The following is a 12,118-nucleotide window of genomic DNA, read 5'->3' on the forward strand; positions in this document are numbered from 1 at the left end:
CCTCTGCCAGTTTTTCAGATAAAAATACAAGGAGGTACAGTTAAGAAAATGAATAGTCAAGCCCCAAGATGAGAGAAAATACCTAGAAAACAAGTATCTGACCAGACTGATATCCAGAGTGTATAAGAACACCCATTACTCCACAACAACATGATAAACAGTTTTCTTAAAAATGCAAAATATCTGAGCAGATGCTTCACAAAAACATATATCAATGGCTAAGTACAGGAAAAAAAAAACGCTCAACCTCATTAGATATGGAGGATAAAAACGACCGACACTACCAAGCATTGGTGACAATGTGGAGCAACTGGAATGTCCATCCATGAAAATGGTATAATGTCACTGGAAACCAGTTTGGCCGTTTTTAATAAAGGTAAGCATACACTTACCAGATGTTCCAGAACTTTCCTTCATAGTTTACTTGCCCAGGAGGAATGGAAACACTGTCCCCAGTTTTATTTCTAATAGTCAGAAACTGAAAACCACCCAAATGTCCCATTCATCAACAGGTGAACAGGGAAATACGCAGCAATATATTCCTACCATGGAGTATTATCAGAAATAAAAAGGAATGAACTTCAGATACACACAACATGGATATTCAAAAACATCACTCGTAGTGAAAGCAGCCAGAAATGAGAGTATATACGGTGTAGTTCTAGAAGCAATCTGAAGTGTAAGAAGCCATTTCTAGCAATGGAGACGAGACTACAAAGGAAAAACAGGGACCTGCCCTCCAGAGGTATGAAGGCACTTCCCAAGTGCGGGCTCTTTCTCATCTTCCTCACACTGGTCACTAACTGGACGTATACATTTGAAAAAAATTGAGCTGTTTATTCAATGGCTCTTATTGTATGCAAGTTAAATCCTACTCAAGTTGATAAAAGCAGGGTGGTGATTGCCCTTCTGGGGGAGCAGTGCGGGAGGGAGCCCCAAGACCTCTGGGGTGATGTTACTATTCTCTGACCCTGGGTGTAGTTACAAGACTCTACTCTTGTAATAATGTAAAATAAAAGACTCTACTCTTTTATTTAAAGACTCTACTCTTTAATAATGTAAAATAAAAAATAGGAGAAAAATGATGAGATTGTGAACACTTCTCCCAGCTAACTTGGACAGGTTTTCAGGTGCTGCATGTATGCTTTGTCTCATTAGGCAGCTGTTATTGGGGTAGTATAATGAAGCTGAGTAATTTGAACACTTTCAGTTTCAAATGAACTTTTCTCTGGGTCTTCAGATTTGAAATTCCCCATTTTGTTTTGTAATGGAAGTCACCTCATGGTCCTGATAGCCCTCCAGGCCACTAAGTTCATGGGATGTGAATTGCCTCTGCTCACAGAGGCACAGAGAGAACTCTGGTGACTGCACTTGACCTCTGACCTCTGGCCCATGCACTGATGCAACATCTCTCTGCCTGCTCTAAAAACCAAAATTTTCTTTGGTTTATAGGAAGATGTGAAACTTACCTGCAATTCTGGGTGTTCCTAAGAAGTGAGACCATGAGGCAAAATATATTAACTGCAGGTAAGCTTTTTTTTTTTTTTTTTGAGACGGAGTCACGCTCTGTTGCCCAGGCTGGAGAGCAGCGGTGCGATCTCCGCTCACTGTAAGCTCCGCCTCCTGGGTTCACGCCATTCTCCTGTCTCAGCCTCCCGAGTAGCTGGGACTACAGGCGCCCGCCACCATGCCCGGCTAATTTTTTTCTATTTTTAGTAGAGAGAGGGTTTCACCGTGTTAGCCAGGATGGACCTCGTGATCCACCTGCCTTGGCCTCCCAAAGTGCTGGGATTACAGGCGTGAGCCACCGCGCCTGGCTAACTGCAGGTAAACTCTTATTTGAAACAGTAGTTCTCAACTTGCAATGGTTCTGTCCCTCCTTCCCCTGGGAACCTTCGGCAATGTTTGCAGACAGTTCGGTTGTCACGGCTTGGTGGGAGTGCTACTGGTTTCTAGTGGGTGAAGGCCACGGATGCTCCTAAACCTCTGAGAGTACACTGGACAGGTCCAGCATCAAAGTCCCTTACAAGGTATGTAGTAGAGCAGTTTACCATTTACACTGGACTTAGCTCACTCTCACAATCACCACTTCAAACATGAGGAAATGGAAATGTAAGAGACTCAAGAATGCCAAAAATTTGAACAAACTCACGAGGATGACCTTCCCTTGACATTTGCTTCAGATGAAGTAACCGTCACAGATCCAAAGATGCAGCTGCTTTTGCACATAAGAGTATGTATTTACCTGGAAAAAATTCTCTCAAATCCCTCCCTTTGGAGTCTGAGTCCCTAGTGCTGGATATCCCAGTTCTATTTGCTCCCTGCTCTGTGGCTCACAGAGATTCTAACGAGACTAGGATGGGCCTGGGAGATGCTAACAATTTCCTTGACAAGTGAATTATGCTTTGAGTCTGAGTTAGTGGAACAGTGAGACCCTGCAAAGGGGAAGGTTCTTTCATTGAAGACCATTGCTACTTCCATCCTGAGCTCTGCATTTAATAGGTGACGATGGAATGAAAAGGTTAACTTACGTCACGCTACCCTTCTGTGGTAACATCCTTGACTTGTTTAGAAGATTAAATTAAAAAAAAAAGAAACTAATTAGTGAGAGGCTTCCTGATAATTATTGGGAGCTCTCCTGTATGTTATCTTATCTGACAAGTCACCTGAAAAAAAGCCATCTGAAGAAACAGAACCAAAAGAAAGGATATTACAACAAGAACTTTACTGGTAACACCTTTTTAATAGGTCAAAGTAACTGTACAGTTCATTATATTCTTCCTGAGAATAATTTATATCCCCCAACAAACTAAAGGGAGGGTATATTTTTTCAAAATTAACAGAATGGATGGTGTAACTGGACATCAAAAGAAAACCAAATTCCTGTTTTGCTTCATTCTCTCCTGGGAAGACAGATACAAGGAAGGGTTAGTTAACTCCAGTGGCTGTGAAATATTCAACATGGCTTTAATCTTTCTTTATAAATTATATAAAAATGGAAAAAGGGGATGGTTCTGGAACTTCTCAATGCAGTTTGGAGGTGCTCTGGTACAAAGCATTTCTGCTTCCAAGAGAAATAACATTGCTACAAAAAACTGGCACATTATTCTGTGAAAAAAGACAAGAGTTTTTAGTTGTGTTCTACAGCTAGTTCCCGACCCAATGCTTCACATATCCACACGAAAGTAAAAGGCAGGTAAGACAAAAAGGGCTGTAGTTTTTTCTGAAATAACTCAAGTCTTCAAAATATAGCTTTTATATTCTTTGTAAAGTGGGATTAGCATATTGCAACTGAAGGGTGTTCTAACAAACAAAAATTCCAGTCTGGATAATAATTCTATGGTAGACAAAAGAATTCTCAGCCTCTTGGGTTTCCTGGAATTCTTTGCTTCATGCTCTCCTCTTCCACTATGCAGCTAAGGTAGTTTAGGAATTAAGACGTCACCCCTTGGCCATCCCCCATTAGAACGTATCTTAATGTGAACATAAACTGTTCTTCATGATGCTTAAAAGCTTACGTACGATTTTCATTCTTAGAAAAACGCCACATTTTGGATCCTGGACTTTTCTGAATATCATGATTGAAAAAAACAAAACAAAAAATGAACCCAAATCAAAGTGTGGTTAAACTTATATGAGAAAGATTTTCAACCAGATGGTCATTCAAAAAAGTTGGAGCTGTAAGTGCTGGCGACTGAGGACACAGGGTTAATTCCTCGCTGCTGGTGGAAGGCTAGAGAACATCTTCAAAAGAGGGTAGCAAGACGTGCTCCTAGGGGAGGCTCAGTGTGGTCTCGTCTGCCCAAGCATTTTCAGTCTTGCTTGGTCAATGACATCGAGTAAGTTTTTGGCATCCACAGCCAGGGCGTGAGCAGCAGTCAGCATTTGCTTTTTGTACTCTTGCTGGAGGCTGGTCATGACATACTGCTGGGCCAGTTTCATCTTGTTGATGAGCTCGCCCAGGTCAGAGTTCAATAGTTTCTGTGCCATCTCAATCTGAAAGACAAGAGATAGGTCAGGAGAACTGTTTCCAGTGATTTTTTTTTTTTTTTCTTTTTTAGAGTGATGTTCTTACTATGTTGTCCAAGCTTGCCTCAAACTCCTGGGCTCAAGCAATCTTCCTGCCTCAGCCTTCCCATTAGCTGGGAACACAGGCACATGCCACCGAGCCCTGCACCAATGAACTTTTCAGGGAATTTTTATGAGCCTTTCTTTCAGTGCCTCCATGAGAAGAAAACTTTAATAAATCTTCCTTAGGAGCAATAGGATGTAAAAATCAATCTTTATTTTTTTTTCTTATTTTAACTTCCCACACTACATTCATGCATTTAAAAAAATTTTTTACTTACTTTAGAAATTCAGCTATTATAGTGTCCTGTGTGTGCAGGCCCATCACACACGCAGATCCATCAGAGCCTTCCCTGACGCCATGACTAACTTAGTCTCCATGTGCGCTCACTGTTTAGACTTCATTAATCCCAGTGACTGGCAGGGCTTTTGTTTCATAATAGAACCACAGAATCTGACAGAACCTCAGAGATCATCTATTCCAAACACTTTCACATCAGAGGGTGGACAACTGAGATACAGAAAGATGTGCTGAAGGCCACAAAGCTCGTTAGTCTCCAAGCCAGGACAAAAGCTTCTGTCCTGACTTCTGGTCTTATGCTTTCTACTATGCCAACTCTCTCTCAAGACCTTCCTTGGCTATACAAAAAATGGTTTAAGGATGATGGCAGGGTGCAGTGGCTCACTCCTGTACAATCTCAGCACTTTGGGCGGCTGAGGCAGGCTGATGGCTTGAGTGCAAAAGCTTGAGGCCAGCCTGGGCAACATGGTGAAACCCCATCTCTACAAAAAAATACAAAAAGTTGGCTGAGTATGGTGGTGTGCACCTGTATTCCCAGCTACTCAGGAGGGTGAGGTGGGAGGACGGCTTGAGCCTGGAAGACGGAGGTTGTAGCAAGCCAAGATCGTGCCATTGCACTCCAGTCTGGGTGACAGAGCTAGACCATTATGTGCGCCACCCCCCCCACCCCCCCCCACACATGAAGTCAGGGCAGCAATGGTGGAAGCAGCTAATGAACACAAAATGCTGTCCTACAGGGTTAGAATGCTTTGCATGGGAGAGTCTCACGATCCTTCTTATCTGTTTCTTCAACCAATGGTGATTTGCTCTTTTATCAATTATGGAGCACCTATTATGTACGAGACACTTGGTGTTGTGGACACAAGGAGGAAGACCTGTTTTTACTCGCAGTCTAGAGTGGGAAAAGCATACACAGGACCCTATAATACACTGGAATAAATCACATAGTAGAAAAGCGCATAGATAAGACAGCAACGCATTCTGTCTCAGAGAGGGTCAGAAAGACTTCACAGAGAGAATTTGTCTGAATTTGGCCTATACTGTAAAAGTAGGCTGGCTTCAACTGTGAAAGCCACACCAAGTTGATCTTTATTTGGCAGGACTTGGCAAGAGGGATAAGAGATTTTTAGGAAGGAGAATGACAAAATCTAGAGAGATATTCTAGAAAGATGGCTCTTGGTGGCAATGTGGAGGCTGAATGGAAGGGCAGGGGAACAGACAAGAGGCAGATAAACCATCTAAGAAGCCATCTTCAGAGGAGAGGTGATGGTGGATGTGCAGGTGAACGGACCAACCTGAGACCTGATGAGAGACGGAAGGTGTGTGGTCGTTTGCATGTGTGTAGGGGATGGGGAACTGCTGGGAGCAGACGTGCAAGTGCCTGGTGTTGTCACTGACCGTGGAAGCAAACAAGGAAAGCAGACCATTCTTGCCAATGGCAGACAGTTGGAGATCAGAGCTCAGGGAGGGGTTCTACAAAATCAACACAGATTTGGGAGGCATCAAATACTTGAATCTATGAGAATGAGAAGAACTACCAAAGTGAAAAAGTATTTTTTAATAAAACAAGTGGGTAGCACTTTAGGAGATGACCACACTCAAGGGTGGCAGGGAACAAAAGCCTGAGCAGAGGTCTTGGCAGGAGAGGAGTGAGTGAGGAAGCTCTGGGCCAGAACAGGGGGTCTCAAGGGGGAGTTAGGACTGAGGGGAAAGCAGGGGCTCTGGCAATTAGGAGACCTTGAAGGGCCGTTACAGCAGAGAGAGTTCCAAACAGCTGGAGCACTGGAATGCTCTGAGCTGGCGCTGAGCGCAGCTGCCATGTGAGGAGGTGGCCCCGTCAGGGATGGGCTGCTCTTTCAGGAAGTACAATGGGGACAGGAGGAGGCATGAGGACAGTGAAAGGCAGATGCAGGATCAAAGACAGGCTCCTCTTCTTTTCAAAAATGATTTAAGGCCAGGTGTGGTGGCTCAAGCCTGTAACCCCAGCACTTTGGGAGACCGAGGTAGGAGGATGGCTTGAAGCAGGAATTTGAGACCAGCTTGGGCAACACAGTAAGACTCTGTCTCTACAAAAAAATAAAGAATTAGCTGGGCGTGGTGGTATACAACTGTAATCTCAGCTACTTGGGAGGCGGAGGCAGGAAGATCACTTAAGCTCAGGAGTTGGAGGTTATAGTGAGCTGTGATGGAGTCACTGCATTCCAACCTGGGTGACAGAGAGAGACCCTGTCTCAAAAAAAAAAAAAAAAATTAGTAATTAAAAAAATAATGTATACAGGAGAGCAATCTGTATATTGGAATCAGGGGAGATGGAAAGATTACTTTAGACTTTATCAACTAGAGTAGGTGTTGACAAATAGTCCCGCTAAAATATCCACTTGGTAGGACGCCATTTTCTTGCCTCTGGTATATGGAACTTCACTTTGGGGCAAAACTGAGGCTTGTCATGGAAAGCCAGAGGCCTGGTGAAGCAGGTAAGTGAGAGAACCCCATTTGGTTGGGATGTGATGTTATGCTACGGCACCAGTCAGAGGCCTTTTCAAAAACAAGTTAAAGGGTTTATGCATATGAATCAATGCCATTTACAAAGGAATCACCAACAGGAGTTGTGTCCAACTGTCCTTCAGAAGTCAATGTCCAGTTCGTCAACTGGAACATCCCCTGGATATCGTGTGTCTCTGGGTATGATGTTGAGAAGGATTCAGCATTATTTGTGTTGTATTCCTGACTGGAGATGCAAAACCTCAATCTCATCAGGAAGAAACAAATGTTTATAGGATATCCCTCAATCCAACTTTAAGAATACTCTATAAAATCACTGAGCCTATATTTGTCAAAAATGTCAATGTCATGAAAGATAAAAAAAAGGCTGAGGAGCTGTTTCAGATGAAAGGAGGCTGAAGAAAGCAACACCACGTGCAAAGTGTGATCCTCGTCTGGCGCTCGCAGGTGAGGGAAAAGTGCTACAGAGACAACCGACGACCCTGGAACATGCCCTGCAGAGTGGGACAGTGCATTACATCATGTTAAAGTTCCAGAATGTGGTGATTGTGTGGTGGTTATGTAGGACAATGGCCTTGTTGTGAGAAATATAAATGGAAATCTTAAAGGGGAAGAGGGCATGAGATACACAGCCATTCTCAAGCTGCTCGACAGCAGGAAGTGATGTGTGTACACACACAGACAATGGAGCAGGGATGACAATGTGCTGACATGTTAAAAGGCTGTGAAACTCAAAGGAAAGTTGGGAATTCTCTGTATTAATCTATTAACTTTCATATAAATCTGAAATGATTTCAAAATAAAAAGGACAAACAAAAAGTGTGTGCTTGGATGAAGAACTGCCCATGCTTCCCTAAGAAATGAGAAAAGCAGGCAGCTGGAGTAAGCAGGGAGCAAGGCTGAAGCCTGCAGATCCTGGACTCTGCAGTGGGGACGCATCCCACGTGCGTTTGTCAATCCCAACCACAGAGTGTACACCCTAGGCTCAAAGACACTAAAACAAAGGCAGGTGCTTCCTTTCATTTGTTAGTCATATAACTGAAACAAAATTGCCAAAAGGTAGCAAAAATGATAGTTGTTGCTGGGCTACCGTATTTTGGGTCAACTTTTATTCCTTAAAACTTTTTTTTTTGAAACAGGGTTTCAAAAACAGGGTTTGCTCTGTCACCCAGGATGGAGTATGGTGGCTTGATCCTAGCTCTCTGCAGCCTGAAGCTCCTGGGCTCAAGCGATCATCCTGCTTCAGCCTCCTAAGTAGCTATTGCACACAGCTAATTTTTAAAAATTTTTTGTAGAGACAGAGTCTCGCTTTGTTGCCCAGGCTGCTCATAAACTGGCTTTAAGCCATCCTCTTGTCCTGGCCACCCAAAGTGTTGGGATTACAGAGGTGAGCCACCACACTCAGCCCTTAAGAAGCTTCTTAAAGACATTTACTAATTTAAAATGACTTTTTTTTTTTTTTTTAATTTTCAGATGGAGTCTCACTCTGTCACAGGCTGGAGTGCAATGGCACGATCTCAGCTCACTGCAACCTCCACCTCCCAGGTTCAAGTCATTCTCCTGTCTCAGCCTCCCAAGTAGCTGGGACTACAGGCGTGTGCCACTGTGCCCAGCTACTTTTTGTATTTTTAGTAGAGATGGAGTTTCATCATGTTGGCCAGGATGGTCTCGATCTCTTGACCTCGTGATCTGTCCGCCTCAGCCTCCCAAAGTGCTGAGATTACAGGCACGAGCCACCACGCCTGGCCTGGAATTTTTTAAGACAATAATTTTATTTATTAATTTTTTGGTAGAGATAGGGTCTCACTATGTTGTCTTGAAATCCAGGCCTCAAGCCATCCTCCTGCCTTGGCCTCCCAAAGTGTTGGGATTACAGGCGTGAGCTACCATGCCTGGCCTAAAAGAAATTTTTTATATTACTACTTGAAATGGAAAACCAGGATCATTTGCAAGCTCAACTATTTTTAAGGAGAATTCGAGGAAGTAGACAATGCACAATGCCCGCCCCATTCATATCGGCATTCCTCTACCTTTAAGGTTCACGGCACCAGCAGCAGTTTCCCATGTGCCTTCCTCGTCCACTGCTCAGAGTCACTTGTAGCTCAGATGAGGACCTCGCACAGTGGCTCTGCAGTGGACTAGCAGCAGGAAGACCCAGGATCTGGAACTTGAGTGGCCACTGTTCCACACCACCCCTATGCCCCAGAATGAACAGCCCAGTCCTGGTTGGGGCCAGTGTTAGAGGGAAGGTCATCGCTTGTAGGGCAGTCGATGTCTCTGCTGGCCACAGACTGAGGAGCTCCCTTCAGCACCACAGGCATCCCTGAATGTGTCCCTGCGCAGTGCTGTCACACAGGGCTGTAAGGGGAAGACTGTGCCCTACCTCTCGGTGGGTGCTGGCTGGTAGGAGGGGAATGGTCTCATCCACAGTGGCCAATAACGTCCTCAGGGCCAAGCCGACTTCCTAACAGACAAGAATCACAACCAATATTAGAACACACACAAGGATTTTTATGCCTTTCAGTTATATATTTTTTTATTTCCACAAGTTTCAAGGCAAATTTCTGTATTTCTTTTTCTCAGTGCTGAGCCCTGTCTTGTAAGTTATGAGGCTCCTTTTTCTCCCAAAAGGTTTAGATCTGACTATTCATTGCTCTAATACCCTGAGGAGTGGGTTGGAGAACAGAAGTTCACGTAAGAAAAGTCACACAGATGCTGAGGGTGGAAAGCAGGATTTTTTTCCTCATCTACTGCTTCCAAGCAGATTATACCACCCTCCTGGCTCCAACATGCCAGCACAGGTTAGGATAAACAGCAGCGCCTTTCCCCAAGTGTGTTCACCGAATGCGTTCTCACCCAGGTACTTTCAAACACCTCATGAGGCTGGCCAGAGATGACACCACTGCCCCGGATGCAAGGGGGCAGCCTTGCTTTGGACCCCGTTCTGAATCTCAGGCTTCATCTATTACGCACACTGAGCAGAAACACTCCTCCCTGCCACTTCCGAGTTGCAGCAAAAAGGGTCTAACTATGATTTAAAACAAATAATTTTAAACTTCAAATTTTCATTACTGTCATCCTTATGAGGATCAAATAATGTAATGACTAAGACATCAAATTACATGTAATATGAATAAAACCAGTAAGAAAATGATAGTTACTTATAATTGGATCAACATACAAAAACAATGTCATTTGGCTAAAGTAATACGGTTAAAAAAATAGTGTCTATAAAATCACCATATAAAATTTTAGTATGTACAAAATTCTGAATGGTTTCATCTACTGTTGAGTTGTTTAAACTTGGCTGTGGGTCCATGCAAGTTCCTCCTTAAGAACTTTGCTTAAAACTGTTATGTGATACACTTAAAAAAAGTGAACCAGAATGGATTAACTGTGCTTTCCATGAAACATTACAACTTTCAAGCAGCTTTTTCCACATTGATGGTTTATAAGAAGCTGTTGCAAAGATTGCTAATAGGTATACTAAAAAACAGTTGTAGGGGCCAGGCGCAGTGGCTCATGCCTGTTATCCCAGCACTTTGGGAGGCCAAGGCAGGCAGATCACCTGAGGTCAGGAGTTTGAGACCAGCTTGGCCAACAGGGTGAAACCCGGTCTCTACTAAAAATACAAAAATAAGCCAGGTGTGGTGGTGCATGCCTGAAGTCCCAGCTACTCGGGAGGCTGAGGCAGGAGAATTGCTTGAACCTGGGAGGCAGGGGTTGCAGTGAACCAAGATTGTGCCATTGCACTCCAGCCTGGGAGCCTGGGTGACAGAATGAGACTCCATCTCAAACAAAACAAAACAAAAAACCCAACAACAATTGTAGGATTCTATAACTCAACAACAAAATACAGTATGATTTAAAAAACAGGCCAAAAAAAAAAAAAAAACTTGACATTTTTCCAAAAAAGACACACAAACGCTCAAAAAGCAAACAGATGTTCAAGACCTGTATGCAAATCAAAATCACACTTAGATACACTTCACATCCATTAGGATGACAATTATTTTTTAAAACACACACACAAAACCCCAAGCTTCAAAATAACCCCCCAGAAAATAACACGTTTTGGTGAGAATATGGAGAAACTGGAACCCTTGTGCACTGTTGGAGGGAATGTGAGATGGTGCAGCCGCTGTGAAAAACAGAATGGTGGCTCCTCAAAAAATTAAAAATAGAATTATCAGTGAACCAGCAATTCTGAGTATACACTCAAAAGAAGTGAAAGCAGGGTCTGAAAAAGATATTTGTATATCCATGTTCATAGCAGCATTCTTCATGATAACTGAAAGGTGGAAGCAACCCAAGTATCCTGTGATGGTTCAGTAAATAAACAAAATGTGGTGTGAACATACAGTGGAATATTACTCTGTCCTAAAAAGGAAGAAAATTCTGACACATGCTACAACATGGATGAACTCTGAGATACTATGCTGAGTGAAATAAATCCATCACAAAAAGACAAATACAGTATGATTCCACTTATAAGCGGTACCTAGGGTAGTCAATTCATAGAGATAGCAGGTAGGATGGAGGTTGCCAGGGGCTGGGGGAGGGGAAAAGATGAGGGTTGTTTCAAATGCACAGAGTTTCAGTTTTGCAAGGGAAGAGTTATGGAAGTGGATGGTGCTGATGGTGGCACAACATTGTGAATGTACCTAATGCCTCTGAAATGTATGCTTAAAAATGGTTAAGATGGTAGTTTATGTTATGTCTATTTTACTACAATGAAAAAAAAGTATGTTCGAGTCTGTTTCAGAAATACTGGCTTAGAGCAAAGTTTGACCACACTCTCTGAACTGGAGGACACCTCTGTGCAACCAACATGCCAGTCTGTAGTCTTTAAAAGGAGCCATTACTGACTTTCCTTGGACCTAGTGTCCTCTTTTTCTTTCTTTCTCTTTCTCCTTCTTTTTTTTTTTTTTTTTTTTTAAGAGATGGGGTTTCACCATGTTGGCTAGGCTGGTCTTGAACTTCTGACCTCAAGTGATCTGCCTGCCTCAGCCTCCCAAAGTGCTGGGATTATGGGCATGAGCCACCGCACTCAGCCCCTAGTGTCCTTTTTCACAGAACACCTGTCACTGTCTGCTAGGATCCCACTCCATTGAACACAATTTGGAAAACATTAGTTTACTGGTATGATATTTTTATTTATTTTTACTCTTTTTAAAAGAAAATTCAGTGAACACCCACATACCCAACCCTGGGTTAAGAAAAACAACACAGATAAATCCTCCCAAT

General features: G+C 43.2%; 1 protein-coding gene across 33 annotated transcripts in view; it reads right to left on the minus strand.

Annotated features, from left to right (window-relative positions):
- Positions 1-2,723: 2,723 nt before the first annotated feature.
- PTK2 (protein tyrosine kinase 2) overlaps positions 2,724-12,118 on the minus strand; it is a 341,630-nt gene continuing 332,235 nt past the window's right edge. For all 33 annotated transcript variants that reach the window (XM_054518897.2, XM_063726842.1, XM_054518900.2 and 30 more), the window contains 2 exons: positions 9,255-9,335; positions 2,724-3,996 (listed from right to left, as the gene is read on the minus strand). In XM_054518897.2, coding sequence (XP_054374872.1) covers positions 3,784-3,996; positions 9,255-9,335 — 294 coding nt within the window. In that variant the 3' untranslated portion in view covers positions 2,724-3,783. The remainder of the gene's footprint in view (positions 3,997-9,254; positions 9,336-12,118) is intronic.

This window comes from Pongo abelii, chromosome 7 (genome assembly GCF_028885655.2).
Source record: "Pongo abelii isolate AG06213 chromosome 7, NHGRI_mPonAbe1-v2.0_pri, whole genome shotgun sequence".
In the NCBI taxonomy this organism is placed as follows: Eukaryota; Metazoa; Chordata; class Mammalia; order Primates; family Hominidae; genus Pongo; species Pongo abelii.